This window comes from Pocillopora verrucosa, chromosome 1 (genome assembly GCF_036669915.1).
Source record: "Pocillopora verrucosa isolate sample1 chromosome 1, ASM3666991v2, whole genome shotgun sequence".
Classification (NCBI taxonomy): domain Eukaryota; kingdom Metazoa; phylum Cnidaria; class Anthozoa; order Scleractinia; family Pocilloporidae; genus Pocillopora; species Pocillopora verrucosa.
In genome coordinates this window covers 30,379,679-30,399,593 of record NC_089312.1, presented here as the reverse complement: position 1 = coordinate 30,399,593, position 19,915 = coordinate 30,379,679, and the positions used below count along the sequence as shown (strand labels likewise).

The 19,915-nt window shown below is 38.5% G+C and overlaps 3 protein-coding genes across 4 annotated transcripts; 2 read left to right on the top strand and 1 right to left on the bottom strand.

Moving 5' to 3' along the window:
* Positions 1–1,089: 1,089 nt before the first annotated feature.
* On the top strand, positions 1,090–3,039 carry LOC131788247 (RYamide receptor-like). Its single transcript, XM_059105340.2, has one exon. The coding sequence runs from the start codon at positions 1,321–1,323 to the stop codon at positions 2,452–2,454; it is 1,134 nt and encodes a 377-aa protein (XP_058961323.1). The 5' UTR covers positions 1,090–1,320; the 3' UTR covers positions 2,455–3,039.
* A 1,931-nt stretch (positions 3,040–4,970) lies between these two features.
* On the bottom strand, positions 4,971–10,475 carry LOC131788238 (uncharacterized). Of its 2 annotated transcripts, none has more exons than XM_059105330.2 (8): positions 10,316–10,475; positions 9,467–9,584; positions 8,719–8,883; positions 8,346–8,457; positions 8,040–8,140; positions 7,180–7,404; positions 6,174–6,229; positions 4,971–6,085 (listed from the first exon to the last, which is right to left on the bottom strand). In XM_059105330.2, exons 2-8 carry the CDS (start codon positions 9,516–9,518, stop codon positions 5,915–5,917), a joined length of 882 nt encoding a protein of 293 aa, XP_058961313.1. In that variant the 5' UTR covers positions 9,519–9,584; positions 10,316–10,475; the 3' UTR covers positions 4,971–5,914. The 2 variants fall into 2 exon arrangements, with proteins under 2 accessions (XP_058961313.1, XP_058961312.1); XM_059105329.2 differs by lacking the exon at positions 10,316–10,475 and adding an exon at positions 9,686–9,854.
* Positions 10,476–11,839: 1,364 nt separating this feature from the next.
* Positions 11,840–19,317, top strand: LOC131788219 (uncharacterized). Its single transcript, XM_059105300.2, has 8 exons — positions 11,840–11,988; positions 13,350–13,464; positions 14,036–14,359; positions 15,517–15,736; positions 16,382–16,640; positions 16,757–16,928; positions 17,389–17,621; positions 18,509–19,317. The coding sequence occupies exons 2-8, from the start codon at positions 13,395–13,397 to the stop codon at positions 18,851–18,853; spliced, it is 1,623 nt and encodes a 540-aa protein (XP_058961283.2). The 5' UTR covers positions 11,840–11,988; positions 13,350–13,394; the 3' UTR covers positions 18,854–19,317.
* Positions 19,318–19,915: the final 598 nt, after the last annotated feature.

Here is a 19,915-nt window from a genome sequence, read left to right as displayed (position 1 = left end):
CAAATCATGCTATTACGTTGTAATTTTTGAGTAGGGCAAGCGATGATATACTTTGTTTTTGACAGCGATAAAACAAACCAAGGTTTTAGGTTGATTAAATTGTACCAAATAGAAACGGTACAAACTATAATGACTCGAGTGTAGTAGCAAAGCGCATTTTCAGTTCACACCCGAGAGCTTAGTGTCTGTTAAGTTCATTCACACTCTTTGATCAAAACAATGATAATCTTGTTGATTCAAAAATAGGTAAATAGTTTTGTTCAAGATCGAATGTTGTTTAAGAAACAATAAATAGGCAACACTCCCTACATATTTGCTAATATTTACAACAAGAAGTGTTATACGAAATGCCTTGAATGTAAATACATCCTGGTTACCTTTTAATACATAACTTTTCCGTGCAATGTTTCCCTTGTAAGAGTGATAAAATGCTGATTGAAATACGGCTTCTGGAAAAACATTTTAATGTAAATCTGGTTTACAAAAGTCAATTTCCTCCTTTACTTCAAAATAAAGTAAAAAATTTATATAAAAGTGATATTGTTTACTTTGTCAATTGAAAATAAACTTGTAGTATTTCAGTGCACAATGAGTGCGGGAGTTAATAGCTTGAAAACTTCCCACTGAAAACACCTTCCTAGGGAAAAACGCCAGGAAAGCAAAATAGAAGAAAACCTGTCGTTTCTTAAATATCATCTAAGTGCTATTGCCAGACTATTGTGTGAGTAAGTGTATTTGAATTTTTTATCAACCAAGATATAAATTATGTAATTGCTTTGCAAAACATAATTGCAAAAACATTCGGATGCCATCGTCGAACAAGGGGGTTAAAATCAAACGGAAATTCTTTAAATACGAGCCGCAGGCTATATTAACGGTTAAAAATCGAACGAGCATCACAGACGTGGAATTTTAGATAAGTACCGATTTAGTGGTTTCCTGTTGCATTACAGGAATCAGCCAATTGAGATCACATATTGTAATTGCAATTGACTTTGGAATTCTCATCGGGTCTATTTAGAGGCAAAGGTCCAAACACAACAAGATCCATTTGGTTAAGAATTGAAAAGCCTTTTCCACGATGACTAATTGATGTCCCACAGGGTGTGCTCATGGCGGATTAATCGAAATGCAAATAGTGCTGGCCGTTTCTATGTTTTTTTTATTAAATTTAAGAAAGAGGAGTTGCAGTTGGCGCTTCGCGGCAGAACTTAACGGAGCTTCTCTCTTGGGCGTGACAAGAAACACTCAATTTCTACTAAAAACATAGGGAGAAACATAAATTCATAATTCCGCTTCTGAAGAAAACTGGATACAAAAATGAATGCGATAAACGCATCTTTAAGAAATTCCTCTTTGGAGAACATGACCAATGCTCAAATTGTCTGCCCAGTTACTGGCGATGGAACGGTGTCAAAAGCCGTGCTGACAACAGCGTATTGCATTATCTTAATCCTCTCTTTGGTGGGAAATACTCTTATCATTCTGATCGTCTACCGGAACCCTCGCATGTGGACAGCCTCCAATTTCCTTATCGTTAACATGGCTGCATCAGACCTTCTTGTTCCCTTCTTTGCCGTTCCAAGAATGATCGTGGAGGTGCTGGTGGGCAGAGAACGATGGCTTATTGACGGCACAGCCGGACTGATCCTATGTAAACTCGCGTATTTCTTCCAAGATGTGTCCAATGCTGTCTCTGTTCAAAGCCTCATCGCTATAACAGCAGACAGATTTTACGCGGTGATGTTCCCTTTGAAAGCAAATGCAATGAAGTCTTATATCAGGTTTGTGATTCCGGCTATCTGGCTCACAGCATTTGGTCTACATGCGCCATATCTTCAAGTCTTCAAATTGTGCGTGGTAGAAGACAAGCTATACTGCTGTCAAAGGTGGCCAAAGACTACATCACTCCACAGCAAATATATCTATTTTTATTTAATTCTCTTGTTGGTGTTTGGTGTTCCGTTAATAACGATCATAATTTTGTATGTATTTATTGTTTATAAGTTGTTCCGCCGAAAATTTCCCCTCGGTGCCGGCAATTCCATGACCCAAACTCAGCGAAACCGCCGCGCGAAGCAAAACAAAAACATTTTAAAACTGTCAGTTACTATTGTCGTCATCTTTTTCTTATGTTTTTCTCCCTTACTTGTTCTGGCTATTCTCAGAACTACCGGCAGTAAAAGTCAATGCAATATCGAAGTATTCCGAATAGTTGCCAAGTTGTTGGCGCAGTCAAACTGTGCAGTGAATTCCTTTGTTTATTACGTTTTTAATACACAATTTCGTCGGGGATTTATTTCCTATTTAAAGGCAATTGTTTGCTGTCTTGATGAAAGCGATAATGGCACGAACACCACAGTTGGCTACTCTACCACGGGTCAAAAGATTTCCCTTCTGTCGCAAAAACGAACCAAACAGAATCTTTCTATCACGGAAACAATCTCAGAGTAGTAAACTTTAACGGGAGAAACAGTAATGTTTGATATCTAAACTTCATCAGAGTTTCTTTTTTATGCCCTTCGGTGCACTTAAAAGGCTTCTTACAGCAATCATCATATCCTCATCTTAAAAATTGATAAGATTAGATTTTTTGATGCATTTTTATGGTAGACTTTAAGGTGACATTTTACTTTAGAGAAGCACAGTTGCAGACTCTGAAATTCGGCTTACATTGCAAATTGTTAGATTTATTTTTTCATCTTTTGATTGTTATTGTACAATTAATCATGTTACCGAAATGTGTTCTCAGAGAAATTACTTCTGACCTACGGGTTCTACCGCTGTGATAAACAAGAAAATTATTTTGCTTAAATCAAATAATGGTTTGACATGCAATCAGTTTAAATTATTAAATTTATTTTATTCTCCTCGGGTGGTAATATCAATTTAAAAAAGAGGGGAGTTGAATTGAATTTACTCAATTCTGAATTCAGCTTTGTATGAACAAGCAATAAATGTGCAAATATCGAGAAAAGTTTCTTAGCTGTTAGGTTGTGTAATTGTTACATTTTGCTGTTCCGAACCACATAATCAAAAACAATAATAGTATAGAAAAACTTTATTGATTATTGACTGAGCTTGAACTTATTAATAAAGCTGTTCAGATTACAGTCGCTAAGCGTATTTAAAGAGTAAAGGAATTAAAAGTTACTTCTAAAAATTTACCTCTGGCTGTGAGATATTCATTAACTGTCCTTCCTCAAGCACGCAAATATCACATATAAAAAGAACATTTTTATTCCATTTGAAGGAAGATGCTCCGGACCTTCTGAATCTGAATCTAGCCTTTTTGATAACAAGGGTCTGGAGTTTCAAAGATTCCCGTGAGTGCAGCTTTGTGTAATTGGTTTTTTGAAGAGAAGAGAAGGTTGTATATCTAATAAAATCTCCTTCAGGGGAGCACCTCAGATTTACTTTCATTATTAAGAGAAAGAATATTCATAGCAAGCAAGACAATGATTTAAGAGACAAATGCTGTTTTTTTTTTCATTTAAATTAAAGGCAACTTATTCATTTGAGAAACGACAGTCTTAATTTGCAAATTAATCTAGGAGTATAACATATTCCGATGCAGATGTTGCACCCGAAGAAATCAGTAAAACTTTGAGAAGTTACCGTATAAAAGAGCTTATTCGGGTGATGCAATACATTTCTTAGCAATTTTGATATTCAGCAAAGTCGATTTTACCCTCCTGATCAATTCCGGGGAAGGTTCTCCGCATAAACCCGTGGCGTCATTTTGATAAGGTTACCGTTAAGCATGATATAAATTAAGCGGCGTCGAAGGTAGCCTCAGTGAATAAACTGCTTATATAGCTGAGGGCGTCATGATTGAAAAAAAGAAAATTTAAAAGTCACTTAAGTTACATGTGAGATCACTTGTAGAAGCCATAATTGCTTAAAGATCCTTAAAAGCATCAAACAAGATGAACGTCTGACACCATTCGCTTTTTGCAATAAATCATAAAAGAACTGCGCCTCTTTCGTCACTTTGCTTACTTGGGAAAACACATTACTGATCGTTTTAGTACTGATTGTTGCAAGTATCACTCATCTTAAAGGGTAACTGACGGCTAACAGATCACTTTTTCGGAATACCGTCTGAATCCCTCGTGTAACACATTGAAACAGATACAAGATGTTTCGTATGCCTCTCTGTGCCTTTTTTCGCCGGGAAAACTGTCGTAAATGCTGCTTCGCGAGTCATCCGCCGTAAACGCTTCGATTTTGATCATGTGACCTTACACGTCACACGTGTGTACATTAAGCAAAGTAAATATGGCGGATAGTACTTCGAGTGAAAGCAGTGCTATTTCGGTGTCTGATTATTGGGATTTTGAGGTTTCGATGCATGGAAGGTGAACATAATGAAAGGGTTTATGAAATCAAGCCCTGGCAATTTGAAACGTAACCTAAAATAGAGCGCGAGAGTCAGAAGAGGATCAAGAGCGCGTGCGCCGCGGCCGCCTCAATCAAGAAAGCGAGAATGATGAGTGCATTTACGATTGTAAAAAAATTATCTGAAAATCGGTTGCTTATTAAATGTAGAAGCGATCAAGTAAAGAAAACCAAATGTGCAGACTCTTGAATACCATGGGAGTGAAGTGTTTTTATGTTACACGCACGCACCTTCCGAAGCTAAGGTTTCACTGACTGCTTGGATAATCCTCTCTGGTGACTGTTACAGGAACACGTGCAAGGAGTTTCCTTTTGGCACATAGAATCGCTATCTTCATTGGAATCTCCATAACATGCTTGTGCTATCTGAAAGAGTTCCTGGTCGTGCGACAGCACCTTTCTCAAATCAATATCCAGCTACAAGCCACTGGGAATGCAACATACGATGCAGCTCGCTTGAAAAATAAATTTTTCAAAGTTCTCTTTATTGTAGCAGCTTTTGTACTTTGCTATTTGCCTTTCAGCCTTTCAATAAGAACATCTAACAACAAGAGAGGCCGCACCATGACATTAATAATTTTATTGGGAGGGAGCTCCTGCATTCATTCTGTGATCTACTTTTGGAGGATAAAAGAACTAAAGCGGGCCGCCAAAGGACAAATTTTTCGTGTATGTAAATGTTTCAGTAGTGATAAACGACGAAGTGATTTGACTGCCGTTGACAGAGTTCTAAAACAGTGGTTTACACAACCAATCATTTTTTGCAATCAACAGCATTTCTCTCATGCGCAGATAAAGAAATGTAAAAACCAACGGCATAATTGTATTTTTGCTCACTCTTTCTCGCGAACATAATACTAAGTTTATGATGTGAACACTTTTAAATAACAAGAATTTTAAATCATGATCGCATTTAAAATATCACAGTTTGCCAATGTCACTGTTGGTTTTCAATTTGAATTTTAATCATCCAACTTGTGGCGTCAGCTTCATTTTTAGAGGAAGTTTTAATTTCCAGCTAATTAATCATTGAAGCTTTTTCTGACTTTTATACCATATCTAATTATTTTTCTTTAAGAAAAAAAATTGGCGAAATCATGCATTTCGCTTCTTATAAGCAGAGACGATGTCAAACACATCTCCACTCTCAAGGTAATTCAGACCTGCGACACTTGTGCACTAAGGTTTCTTAAGAAAGTGTTTGAATTTAAAAAAAAATGAAGGAACAAAATGAATGGGAAAAGCAGTTCTCCGATGAAAGTTTTCTTTTGTATTGTGACAAATAAAGAACAGAGGAAACAGAAGAAAAAAAACACCTCCTGATTTTCTCTTTGGTTGTCCAGGCGTCCATCACTTACAAAGTCTTTTTCATTTCATTACTCTCACAATAAGCTCTTGCTCCAGGCTTCATACATTTTTGGCGATTGTCACCAATGGCTATTACAAATGTTTCCAAAAAAAACTACTAAATACTTATGGCATAGCCATTTTAGGTAAGAGTTGATCACTGCGTTCATGGATCGTCAGGTCTTGGCTCGTCATCGTCATCATCACCATCTGTCTTTTTCCTGAACAGTTTTTTCGTTACCAACGCAATGGACGCTGTACCCACCATTGCGCATGCAATCCCAATACCTATAGCAACAGCGAGGCCCGAGGACTGGGTGCTATTGTCCAATGCAGACTGAAATGAATATAAAACTGAATTGTATTCAACTTGCGGTAAAGGTAAAGCAGAAATGACCCCGAAGAGCATTAAAAAAAATACTTACGCCAGTGAAAAGCGTTTTCTCGACCTCTTGGTTCTCTGGGATTGCTATAGCTCCACCTTAAAAGAAGAAGAGAGGTCGAGAATTGCAAATGTTCCAAAAATGAGTAGCGCGCAATGCCGAGGTAAAACCTAAGCTCATGCCAATAAGAATTTTATTATTAATTACAAATTAGAGCTTAATCGTCAAAATAAATTTCAGAGAGGCCGGGGTGATGAGAATTACTGAGTTTGCAGACCCTCGTGGGGGAAGGGATAACTAATCTATTGAATGAGTAAAAGGTGTTTATTATTTGGATTTTATTATCCAGTTGCACAAAGTTGAGTTCAAATAACGCACGCATAGAGTACGAATATCCTACGACATTCAGTGTACGGTTATTTGGACAGTTGATTATTTTGTGCTGTAAGAAGACCAGTCTGACCAGTCAGCTGCTCGCGCTACGCTTCTCTTTCTGCTTTGCCTTTCCTGCCTTATGAGAAATTAGCAGAAAAAAAATTTGGATAATAAATAACTCATTAGACGTTTTGGTGTGTTGTATCGCTGAGTATTTTTACTTGTAGTTTGTATTTTGACTCGCATTACGGGCTCGTCAAAATACGGCACGACTCGCAAAAATACTTAGTGATACTACACACCCAAACGACTAATAAGATATATGTATTATGTTTATCATCCGTGGTGTTTCGGTTTTTGTGTGCTTTCTTTGACATGCAGATCTGAAATTATTTAGAACGTGTGAAATTAAGTAAATGGGGAGACACAAAACGTTTTCCTGACCAGCAATTGGTAGAATTAAAAACATGGCCGAAATTTCTTTCCTCGAAGAATTCTCCCGATGAACTTCTGGTAACCGATCGATCGGATTAGAGGGAAGTCAACTCTGCTATATTTTTGCCGACCGGGTTTGTACTTCGGAAACAGATATCCGATTCCTACCGCTGTAACCACGAATGTAAATATCTAACGTAATTTATTTTAAAAGGTGGACATAGGCAGATATGCTCACCTGGAGTATAATAGCAATATGTTAGTTTCATCTGTGATCCATGCGTGTCCACTTGGAATGGATTTTTACCCTCGATGCTTACTTCATATCTGCCAACGTTCTTATCGAAATTAACACTTTCCTCTTTTAGTGTTGCACCTTTGACTTGCTGACAATTTTCGCCACTCAGGGAGTACAAGTAGAAAGGCTTGTCGAGTGGAAGCGAAATAGAACTGTTAATTTCACCTGTAGGAGAGGAAGTTACAAAGGCTTGAAATTAAGGAGATCTAACGAGGTATGTGAAGACGTACAGTGTTTACTGCAAGGCTGAAACATCAAGGGATCGTAACTTGAGCCGGATCCACCAAAACTTTGTTACAGTTGATAGAGAATAGCGAGAGTCAACCTTAGTCTCCTGCATGGTCTTTCCTACGCTACAATCAGCGACAAAACGGTCGACACATCACCACTGAGATCGCAATATTTGGGAATAGCATACCAGTTTCATCCCTAACACCTTTTGTTTCATCTATTTACTCGTGTACGATGTGGCATTTTGTTTTCTGTGATTGTGCAACCATAGAATGGGGGAAGGGACCCACTAGTATTGTAGCAAACTGCAGTTCACCATAAACTTCAATCTAACTGGGAACGTGGGCACGTGGATGTTAGTTGTCAAAAAAGTTTGTCGTGGACTGAAACCCTTCTTGAGTTAGTGTTGAAACGTGTTAGTAAAATGTTTTGGTGTAAATTTAGATGATAGCCGAATGGAAAGTCCACGTGTAAAGAAAGTTCGCGAAATAATGTTGCTTATTTTAAACTATATCCACCTCCACGTTTGGTTAAGATTTTAATTTTAAAAGGGGTAAAATAACTTTCACCTCTGGTACTACAACAGTAGCTAACTGTTCTTTCTTTTAACTTTTTCCCATTGACAGTTGCGTCTTGGAAGCTGGAAGATTTTGGACGCCAAAGGACGGAGCTGTAAATTTAAATAACAACACGCCGAACAAAAATAAATAAATTAAATTGATAAAAAACAATTATGAATTACCGTCCAGTTAACCAGCAAAAATCTGCAATTGCTTTCATTTGGAAGCCTAATAGGAACTCTCTTTACAGAATTGTAGCTTTTAAAATATATCTAGTGCCCCAATGATATCAAAGATGACATAATGGTTATTTACCCATCCGCGAATCCAACTGGACAAGAATCGTGTTTTAAAATACAATATCTTCCTGCTGGCCAATCCTGTGTCTTGTCCGTACTTGTCTTGATACAAAAGTCTTGTTCAATACCTATAGCAAAGCAATAAAAATACTAAAAAAAAATATGATCCAAGCTTGCGGAATGGTTCTTGACAGTATGAAACATATCTTCTGAGTGGGCATCCCCTTACCGCCGTCTTACCGCTCTATGTACGGCATCTATCGTTTTCACATCTTCCTATTCCATGATCGGCAGCTACTGCGTGTTTTTGTCTTACCAGCTTGTGGCTGCAGGAACCGATCTAAAATGTTGAGCAGTGCCAGTGAGAAATTAATTTAACCTACCCATACCTTCTTTAGTAATCCAGCCAGCCAAGTGTAGGTTATTATAGGCTTCACGGTCGACCAGGTTACCAGTTTTATCATCGTGAAATCTTCGACCTTCGAACCAATTATTCGGGCATCCCGCTTTGGGCATAGGAAGGCCATATTTACCGGTTGGCCATGAAACTTTTCCTAAAAACAACAATAAAAGGTTATAAGGTAATAGAATAAAAAAGGGAAGGTTACTCAGCTGCAGAAAATGCAAGGCTGTATATTTTTGCGTTGCCCTAGATTCAATCGTTTTTTTCTCGGACTGAACAGCATACAACGCTGCAGAGAAGCGCATTGTGTTTGCACGCGACATCAAATTTAAAACTCGGAACTGTATTCTTAGTTAGCCGTATTTAGTCTTATCTTCAGTGTATATAAATTGAGTCTCCCATGATACATAGCATACATGTAGGGCAGCCATGATTTCTCAGCTTTAAAATGCAAACCTACCTTTGCTCAACTGTTTCGAGCAAAGGCGACTATTTATCGTCATCTGAGAAAAATAATCTTCCTTATAGACTTGACAAAATCTTTGAGCTACTGCAAACGATTCATCATTTAGCTTATTAAACGTTCGTCTCTTATCTTTTTTCCAGCGGTAAGAGAAGACTTGGTTATGCTCCAAAAATAATACTTGGAACATGTGATTCGCTTTGAATCTTTTTTTTTTTTAAGGAAAGCTCAAGCGGGATTTCATCAACACTATTAGCTTAAAATAGTTTACCTTTGGTCGAGTGACACCAGAAAACCACCAGTGATAAAGTTAACCAAAACATTAGGTAGCTTGATATGTCTCTGTCTTGAGAGTCCAGTCAACACTATGCTGTTTAATGCGTCATTTTCTGTTTAACATCAATGTAACAACATCAATGAAACAAAATATTCGGTTCTAGCCTGGTGAAAATTATTACTGTAAAAGATGCTCTCGAAGCTAATTCCTCACCAACATTACGAAATAATTTCTAGTTGCACAGTCATTTCAGCTTTTACGCCAGTTTCAGTCAACCACTTGAGGTTTAAAAGTAGAATTGGAGGCACGAAACTTTGCACAAAAAAACGGCGTCGTTCAGCCTTTAAACAGGAAGGATTCAGAGATTCCAAACTAGAAACACCTTTTCTTTCTTATGACCGCATTTAACCGTGAATTGTACCTGTCGATTAGGTAATGTCTTCTTATACATAAATCTCGCGCGAAAATTTAAGCCGTTGCTTCGTTCTTCCTTATAGCCCCTTTGTTCCTCCAATGTTTTTAGGAATCATTTATTCATATTCATTTGGTGCAATTTTTAACATTATTCGAAGTATCTTCAAAATTGAAAGTATCACAAAAATTCTTCCCAAATCTTGCAAGTTTTGCCCGACAAACTTGGTATCTTGTTTGAATGTCTCATGAGTCTGAATACGATGTTTCATGAAACCTTCAGACGAAACACGATCGCTTTGAAAATATAGAGAACAACTGTAACACAATAGGAAAAAAATGCTAAAATAAATTGGCTGAAATTTCAATCCGTCACAGTTATGCTCATAAAACAAAACGTCAGCCATCATAAAATTGTTTCCCCGGGCTTACCTTGCGAGCGCCTTTGAATCCTTTGTTCTTAGAAATACTCCCTCATATTTCTGTAAGAACGAGAGAGGGAATTTGTTCTGTGTTTACAGTTTTCTGCCGTCTAGTGTATTACCATGAAAAATGAACCTAATTCCAAAAGGATTTCTTGCAAAAAGTCATGGGACCGTTAACTTGCTCTGCCTACGCAGTTTTCGGATTTGGTCAAACCTGTTGTCAATTGTTCCTTGCTCGTGGCGCGAGATGACAAAACAAATAAATGCGATACGGTTCAACAAGCAAATGAAACGGTTGATAAGACGAGCGCAGAGATGGCAGAGAGACTTATTTAAGAATAAGTGGTTATAAACCATATAGATAATATTTATGTATCTAAAATGGAAAGCGTTTCTTTATGCACGTGAAATTAACTGCTCTTCAAGGCGGTAATCAGAGACGTAGCGACGCAATAATTAACAAGCGCGGTAGACCTCTCACTGGGCAATTTTGTCATGTTCTCGGGCAAAACGGTTTACCCTCAAAGTACCCTTTTCCACCCAGAATTGTAAATTAACACCACATCATCGCCTATCTAGGAAAGAATGCTCTGGGACGACAAAATTAACAGAAGTGTTAATTGTTACCGGAATCGTATTCAGAGTCAGATTTTGGTTCTAAAGTAGTAGAGTTGTTTTCAAATACATGTTAATATGGGGGGACCCTACCTTAGGAGCGACTTTCAACTTTGACTGACACACTCGCCCCAGTGTCAAACAGGAACTCACTGGATACGTCATGTAACATGAATGCTTGCATGGGTTTCATCACGTCGTGAGCCAAATGATTAGTGGGTTTTTTTTATGTCACAACTGATTTTAATAATTTTTAATGAACTAGTTTTTATTGATTTAACTTCTTTTTCTTTTTTTGGGTGGGGACGGGGGGGAGGGGTTACCTAACAAGCTTTCACAAGACTGCCGCTGAGGTTAGCGACTACTTAATCTCGAAAACACGCAAAAAATGCTATTTGACGAGAATATAATTTGTATCCCGCTAGCATTTGTAACCCAGGAATATGCCTGCGTGGAGTACCGTTTTCTTGCTAGCCATAGGTTATTTTTAATATAACGTTCGACTATAAGGTGCAAGAGGGCATAATTGGTTCTACCCGAATCAAGCGCTTTGTTAGCCAGGAGCAAATAAATCCATAAATAGCAAGAAATAAAAACTCCCGATCAGTCCTTGATACCTTTTAGGTATATCTGAGTGTATTCACTTGTTTAAAGTCTACTTGGTACCGCGTGTTGCAATGGCGACATCTTGTCCAAAATCAAAATACCCTTCCATCCCCCCATACACATATTACTTTTCATGACAATAGGCCACCCCTCTCCACCTGTTATATTCCTTCCCTTGAAATACAAACGACACCTAAGCTATCTCTAAAACGCAACGAATATCATTTCCTGTCAGATTCAGCGGAGGGGAACACACAAAACCGCCTGATTGACTCTTCATAGAATCCTTCAACTTGAAAAACGGAAGGACTTACCAGAAGGCCAGAGACATGTGACGTCACTAGAAACCTGTTTGTTGTTGCGGATGAGCGGGTTATTATCTCACTCGAGAGGTTGCGTTAATATATTGATAGAAAAAGGTTGTGAAAAGAAACATGGCGGACACTTGAAGCCAAAAAGGTATGGTAGACTAGGACGTATTTTAAGTTGGTTTCAAATACTTTTTATTGAACCCCATCGATTTTGTTTCGGGTGTGTTTTAATGTTCAGTCGACTTTGTTCGAGAGAGCATCGAACGCAAGGGTGTAAGGTCAGTTTAGCTTACAATCACGTTTTTGGTTTTATGGTTGCTTTGTTTGAATTCACAAACCCCGACCGCACCGCAAGTTGTGAGTACTGCAAAATACTGATCAATCTTTTCAGACCCTGAAAACATATGGATGTAAAAATAAGCGAAAGTCTCTGAACACAAAAAGACATTTAGATCTAATCTTATTTTTCCTTAATAAAAAATATGTTATTGGTCGTTTAGTGATCGATCTTCGTCTCGAAATTCCATCGATTTAGCGTTGCTCGGAGGGGTTTTTTTCTTTCCAAATAACTGATTGAATTTCTCTTTTAGTTGGGTGGTGTTCTGATTTGAAACGCAGATCGGGCAAAATCGAAGTCAGCAAAACGTGAACGCGAAATAACTTTAAAATTACGAGAGACTAAAATCCTTCCAAGCGAGTGATTCAGGAAATCAAAACAAGGAAAAAGGCGTCTGAATGACAAAGCTATTGTTTAAGCTTTGATTTTCATTGAACCATTGGAGTCTTAGAGTTTCAAGTTGGCAGAAATTTGACAGAAGCTGTCTCCGCTTTCGTTAGAACATCTATCAAAAATCCACTCTATAGCTACTCAATAAACACGCCTAAAATTAAATTGTTTGGATAATTACGTGTTCAAGTTACGTGATGGATGAGTTTCGCATTACCGTGCTGAGAAACCAGTTGGAATCAGTCCGAACAGTAAAAATGCCATTATAAAGCATCATTCTACTTATTAGTGGCTCGCCGATGCAAGGTTTGTGAAAATGGGAAGGAGTGCAGCCTTCACAGGGCACTCGTCCGGTAGTAATGCACCAATAGGGTAAATATATTATAAACCTGTTACTTTGCAGACACTCAAAAACTTAAAAGAATCTAAATTAGAGAAAGGTTTACCGAAGCAACCATAAATAACCACATTTTACTTGAATTAGAATTAACAAAGGTCAAACGTTTTAATCGAATATAGAAGAAAACCCGTAGGACTGCTACGTGTTTAGACTTAACGTTAACGCCCACTGCAACGCACTTAACTCTATTTTTTCATACAATGAATAAGTCCAGACGCGTTTAGAGGGAGACATGAGGTAATGTTTGGTTAGGTTTGTGTCGACAAAATATAAGTCAGGTCAGTTGGATATCTGTTGCTTTCAAGACTGCAACTCTCGACAAATTTAAACAGACAAGTTCGAATTTATATCATTAATTATTTCCTCTTCTTTTTTTTTTTAGCTAAACTGCAACAGAAATGAATATCATTCCTGTGATTCCTGAAAGATGACTTTTGCTTTCAAAGTTCTTTTCCTCGCACTGTTGGAACTTTGTCTTTTCGTGGAATATGACCTAGGTAACTGACATTGTATAATAACAAAGTTTAAATTCAATGGCATGCACGAAATTTAAAATGATGAAGCTAAGATAAGTGTCTGCATCACATCACAGCCCATTCATCTATATCGAAGCATGTTTTGTCTTAGAAGACAGCCAACTGAGTTTGTTATGAAGTGAAAGGATTAACGTTGGTGAAATACCATTCACTCGACTAGAATTGAAGGACGAAGTAAAGGCCACATTGAATGTGAGATTCTATGATAAGCAAACTTGTGTTTAAGTTGCTGCTAAAAAAATCACTTACTCAGCTAGAGATAGATGAAGAAGTAGGTGCTACTTTCAAGGTGACAAGCAAATCAAAAGATTCCATGATAAGGAAACGAAAAAATTACCTTACAAATGTCGCTTTGGTTAGTTCTTCCCCGCGTAGTAGTATGCATTATAATTAGAAGCTGTAGAGACTGGTAGCACTAAATTATTTTCTTTCCTGGCAACGAACTGCGAAATATGAGATCTTTGACGTTTAACATACATGCTATGGTTTTCAGATTTGAATGACAGGGCCACTTCAAATGTTTTACTTGCAGCACCTTTGTTTTACGTAAAGCGAATTCCAGAGACAGAGATCCAAATTCTAGGCACGGTCAGCAGCGTGCGGCAAGAAAGAAGCTCATCCGTCACGAATGCGCCTGTGCTGGCAAAAAGCGTCATCGAAACTAAGGACAACCATGACAAAAATGTGGAGGAAACAAAAAGAGATGTGAGTCTTGAAGAACTGTTAACAGATGACAGTCGGAAAAGAGAAAAAAGAATTGACAAGGATAAAAAGAGCGTTGAAGGAGAGACTCACATACAAAAACCCGCAAGAACGAATAAAAATTCAGTCAATTCTTCGCCGACATCGACTCTGGGTAAGCTAGCAGGCAATTGCCAACTTTGCTTATTGCACCGATGATAGCACTTATGATAAATGAAATCAAATTCTAGCACGTAAAACTGATGCACTTTCTACCAAAGCACGCTTTTTGTGACTCGTCAAAGAGCCGTGCCTAAGCAAATCGTTGTAGTATAACTTTCCTTGAAGTAGGTGACTCGAGAACATGAGTTGCGTTGCTAACGGCAGGCGTTCAATTACAAGGTTACTTTCTCATTATATTTGTGACTAACTGTACAACAGTGTACTGAAGGAAGGTGATGTCATCAAGCCTGAAATTCTCTGGCCATGTATTTCCAAGGGGACGACTGTGTGTAAAACCAAAGTAATCATGATGGGAATAAGAAGATGGAGAATTTCTTTCTGTTCGGGAAATTTACTACTTTCTTTTGTGTATTGTCGATTTTTTGTGTGCTACCGAAAGTTCTCGACCTTCATACTCTCGATTATAAGAGGAAAACTCTTGATTCGAGGAGAAAATATTGACTTGGGAAAGAGATTCTCAGCTCCCGAAGACAAAACAAAAATAAAACAAAAATCTTAACTACTTTTGTGCACCATAAAATCACAAGAGTAGCGAGGATTGGGCGGCCCCTAATCTCAAGAATTTTTAAAATCACAAAGCTTAAGAAACTTTAGCTGGGCCAGGGCGAGTGTCGTTGTGAATCTTGTTCAAATTAAATTGCGGTAGCCAATAGTATAGATAGTCATTGTTGTCACGAGTTGTAAAGAAAGTCTTTTGTCAGCCTTCCATGGAGACCTCTCCCAATTAGAGTCATAATGCTTTTGGTAGCAGAACACCCTTATTTTGAGTACTTTTGATCTCACAGCATCATCTTACCTGTACATTCCTAGGGAAAATAGTACGCGTTCTTACCCATGGATCCTTAATTCTCAAAACATTAACCAAACATTTATGAAAAGCAAAGTTGAATTCTCTTTAAATAAGTCCATCAGGCAAAGAGCGATGACAGGTCGCTGTTTCTAAGTGCTACAAAGAGAAGATTAATCCAATTGCTGTACACCAAGAGGAAATAATGTCCCAGTTTTTCCTCTTGTGTACTCACTTAAATTTTAAACGATGCAGGTTTCTGATTGATCACATCGGTTTCCTTTTTTTTTCTATTCAAATAGAACTTAGATGGCCATCCGGGACTTATGGACTTCCCAAGCCGGTTGATGGGTGTCCGAAAGCAGATGGCTTTGAGTGGAAGACTGGGTACCGATTCCACGACACTGAGGATGATGGGACGGAGAATCAACATTCTGACAGTTTTCATTTGGCGGGTGAATTCAGCGATGAAGGAATAAAACATGAATTTTGTATTAAAACCGATGATACAGGCGGAGGAAGGTATGTAAACTGAAGTACATATTAGTTTACTCTTGAATAACTAATATTCTATGCAACTCATCTGCTATATTGGAATCGAAATTCCTGAAGCTTGGATACCCACGATCAAACAACACAACAGCCGATCGATGAGGAGCTATGAGGGAACATCATCTTACAACCGGAATAATAATGAGGATCGAAATGCACCAATAGCAGCGAACCAACGTGCCCCAAATAACGACACGTAAACAATCGACCTCATCGCCTGATGAAGACTAGTAGTGTTGCAGTTGAAACGTCGCGATCAACATCAAAAGTGACTCTATCGTGAGACAAAGGCGAATAAAGTTCAACTCCTATCTTACACCACGATTAACAATAAACACATATTTTATTACATCTCATTTCTCCTTACAATATCACCCCTGAATCACATATTAAGATCACGAGAACAAAGGAAATGATCACCGAATAGAGAAGCTCTTGCAGGATTGTTGACTAAATTCTAATACAGCACCTTAGGAAGTGTATAGAGAACAGTACGAAGAATATACATGCTGATGTTAGGGTGTAAAGGGCTACGTACTGTACGTCATGCTGCTTTTTGTCATGTTAACTCTTTTCTGTTTAAAAGCTCCTAATCACCGCATTAACCTTTCTCAGATGGCCAGATGGAAAATACTGCATTTACAAAAAGGGATCCCGCTGCCCCACTGGCCTCGACGAGGGATTTGTTATATGGGATGATGAAAACAAGGACAATAAAAATTCTAAATACGGAGACTTACCCGAAGGTCTTTTCAACGAAGACTCCAAGATTTTCTTTTGCTGCAGCACAACTGGTAGTGCCAGCAAAGAGATCACTCTGCCCAACAAAGCTCCATTCTTACTATTTGCCTACGAGTCTTATCTTTGCCAGAAGGTAAGTTGTCATAAAGAAAACAATAATTTTATCAACGTTCGCGTAAACCTTTAAAACTACTAATTTAAGGTAAAAATTAATTTTCAAGTTATTTATATCTTCATTATTATCTTCAGGTTAAAGGTATGAGAGTGGAGACAGAGTTCGTCAAATTTGATGACGAAGACCGAGGCAATATCGATTACGAAGGTGGCGAATTTCCATTCGGAATACACCGAGCAGACAAAGACCACATGTTTTTTCTATGTTACTACACACCGGAGGGACAAAACAGCACTTTGATGCCAGGTAAAGAAACGTTGTCTGAGTCTTCCCTCCCATCGGAATATAGATGCTGGAAAAATATAACCTTGAATCAATTTGTAACCTGCGATCGCGGACTTGCTTGATCGTTCGAGGGTTGGTTATACGGTGTTACTAGCTGCTAGGAGTGCAGGGAAGTTTTACAGCTCGTTATCTGGGAGTCCGTCGCCAAGATGTATCCCATGTAAACAATAAACTGCCACTGAGCTGAGCAGAGAAATCGATATTAGTAGGATAACTTCTTGTTTAGTGGTTTTCAGTCCGTAAGCGCAATTTATGAACCAAACACATTTTTTTAGTCGAGGCTACGCAACCAAACCTAGGATTAAGTTTGAGACTTATTGACAAGCAATTTTTGTCAAGTTGCAATCTTTCACGGCTAAAGCACTCCAACCTTCGTTTACGTGTTGTTCTGTTACGCTAACGCTTTGTCTTGTCTCCTTAGTCTCTGCAGATAATAAAAGTAAGAGCTCATCTTCTTCCAAGAATTTCATTCTAAAAGATGGACTCAAAAAGCACAAGTCGAAATCGGAAAACAAACAAGTCGATAAACTGGAGGAACTGGAAAAATTGCGAAACTCCGAGAAAATGATGGACGCATTCCTTGCCAGTACTGCTCCGCATAACAAAGAAACAAACAAAAATGAGAGGACAAAGACGATCATTAAAACTATAAGGGTATGTCATACAATCTATTTTCATACTTTTATTATGCACCAGTGGGTGTAGACCCGGCCGGGACACAATGGGGCATTTGACTAGTGCATTCCGGGATCCTACACCTTAATGGAAACTTTTTTCTAGATCCTTACGTATTTGTCGCCATCGAAAAAACTGATTATCGCCACCTTTTAATGTGAAACCAATCCCCTATTTAGAGGGGACCCATATGCTAATTTACAGTCACGCCATGATTTGAGCCATCTTTAAAGTTATTGACTGTATTAGTCAAAATCAACTTAGCTACTGATAGCATAACTGCTTAGACTAACTTAGCTGATAACAGTGACTGACTGACTGACATATTCACCTACCTACTGACTGACTGACTGACTTACTGACATACTGACCTGCCGATTGACTGATTGACCGACCGACTGACTGACTGACATATTCACCTACCTACTGACTGACTGACTGACTTACTGACATACTGACCTGCCGATTGACTGATTGACCGACCGAGTGACTGACTGACATACTGACCTACTGGCTGATTGACTGACTGGCTGCCTGATTAACTGACTGGCTGACTGACTGACTGAATGACTGATGACTAACTGAATGACTGACAGATGACTAACTGACTGACTTACTGACTGAATGACCGACTGACTGACTGACTGACTGAATGACCGACTGACTGACTGACGGACCAGCTGACGGACTGACTAACGGAATGGCTGACGTACTAACTGACTGACTGATTGATTAACTAAATGACTGACTGATTTAATGACCGACTGATATAATGATTGACTGATCACGACTAACTGATTCATCAATTAATTCCACCACCCGTTAACAACTGAACCATATGTGACATATCATGTTTTCATTTTCAGATCCCCGAACGCGAGAACACGACCTCAATAGTTGTAACAACAGCTGGGATCGTCTTGGGTATCGTGGTGTTGGGGGCAGTGGTCGGTATAGTTGTCATAAAACATATCAGGTCAAACAGAGATGGGGTCAACGTAGATTCACTGGATGAACAAATTTACACGGCGTCCTCACGGAGAAGTAGCTTCACCACCTCAGAAGATGAAGTGGAACTCACTGAAGCTGACTTTGAAGATGAGTTGGTTGAAGACCAATATCTTCCGTCAGACTCCGAACTTAAGTCAGGCTTAGAACTCATGTTTCTTAAACAACAAAGACATTATTGGACACGGAAAAAGAAGCCCTGATAGAATGCTTCACAGATACAATAGTGTATTCAAGGATATTCCTCTAGGAGACTTTAAATGGACCTGGAAAGTTTCCGTGTGGACCGTGGTCCGTTACTTGAGGTCACAAAGACACTGAGCATAAAGACTGAAGATAATTTAATTGTACCTCAATGTAAATAAATGAAACACCTGCTCAACGCACAACTCATAAAGAATTGGAAAAAAAATTGAAAAATAAGGCACACAAACAGTAAATGTCGCAAATACAGGACACTCAGATAACTCCCATTCAAAGTTTGTCCATCATTTAATAGAGACAAGTAAACTTTTTAGCAATGAAATAACGGAACCATGTTTCGATGCCGTACCCTGTTTAATTTGCACTTTGTTACTTTAGATGATTGATGAATCAGGGAAATTTTTAGCCATAGTGAGTGGAGATCAGTGTCACCCCGCTCCTTATTTACTTTTTAATTAAAACAATGAACATTTATGGAAGTTCTTTTCGTATGTATTTGGTCTAAATAATCCTGACAGCGCTAGCTTAGTTCTTTTTCATTTCGTTGTTGCGAGATCAGCAACATTCGGCGTCAAGTTGTAGGGAACTTTTTCAGCCTAAACACCTCGAAAACCCAAACCCCTGACCTTCATATTGCCTCACCGCTCTCGTTAGTGGCAGATTGAGCCGATAGTACTTAGAGGTGTACAACGTTCTTACCGCCCATGCTGATGGCACTGTGCGAAATATACAAAGTATTACTGGTTGTGTTTCCAACATCATCCTCAGGACTGCTATTCAGTTCTACGCTATGTTCATTTTTGTGTCGACGCGACTTTTGATTTCAGTAGACCATGCTGGTATTAAGATGTGGAAGACTTGAAGAGGTGGCTTTGGTGAGAAACTGAAAGATTTAATTTTCAAGTTGTACTCTGGAGCCCAAAATAGGTGGCAAAGCGCTAATAGAAGAGACGAAAGGCCTTCGCTGAGAAAAAATTGATGAATAATGAGCCACTAAAATAGACAAAGATGTTTTTTCTACCGCTGAGCCGCAGAAACTCTATGGTGCGCAAGGCCCATTA

Excerpts from the sequence above, each read along its gene's own strand:
- LOC131788247 (XM_059105340.2), top strand. The coding sequence starts at position 1,321 with ATGAATGCGATAAACGCATCTTTAAGAAATTCCTCTTTGGAGAACATG.
- LOC131788238 (XM_059105330.2), bottom strand. The coding sequence starts at position 9,518 with ATGTTTTGGTTAACTTTATCACTGGTGGTTTTCTGGTGTCACTCGACC. Across the intron at positions 8,458-8,718 it reads TGGCTGGATTACTAAAGAAG|GTATTGAACAAGACTTTTGT; the intron begins GTATGGGTAGGT and ends GCTTTGCTATAG. Across the intron at positions 6,086-6,173 it reads AGAAAACGCTTTTCACTGGC|TCTGCATTGGACAATAGCAC; the intron begins GTAAGTATTTTT and ends TATTCATTTCAG.
- LOC131788219 (XM_059105300.2), top strand. The coding sequence starts at position 13,395 with ATGACTTTTGCTTTCAAAGTTCTTTTCCTCGCACTGTTGGAACTTTGT. Across the intron at positions 13,465-14,035 it reads TTTCGTGGAATATGACCTAG|CACCTTTGTTTTACGTAAAG; the intron begins GTAACTGACATT and ends TTTTACTTGCAG. Across the intron at positions 16,641-16,756 it reads AGTCTTATCTTTGCCAGAAG|GTTAAAGGTATGAGAGTGGA; the intron begins GTAAGTTGTCAT and ends TATTATCTTCAG.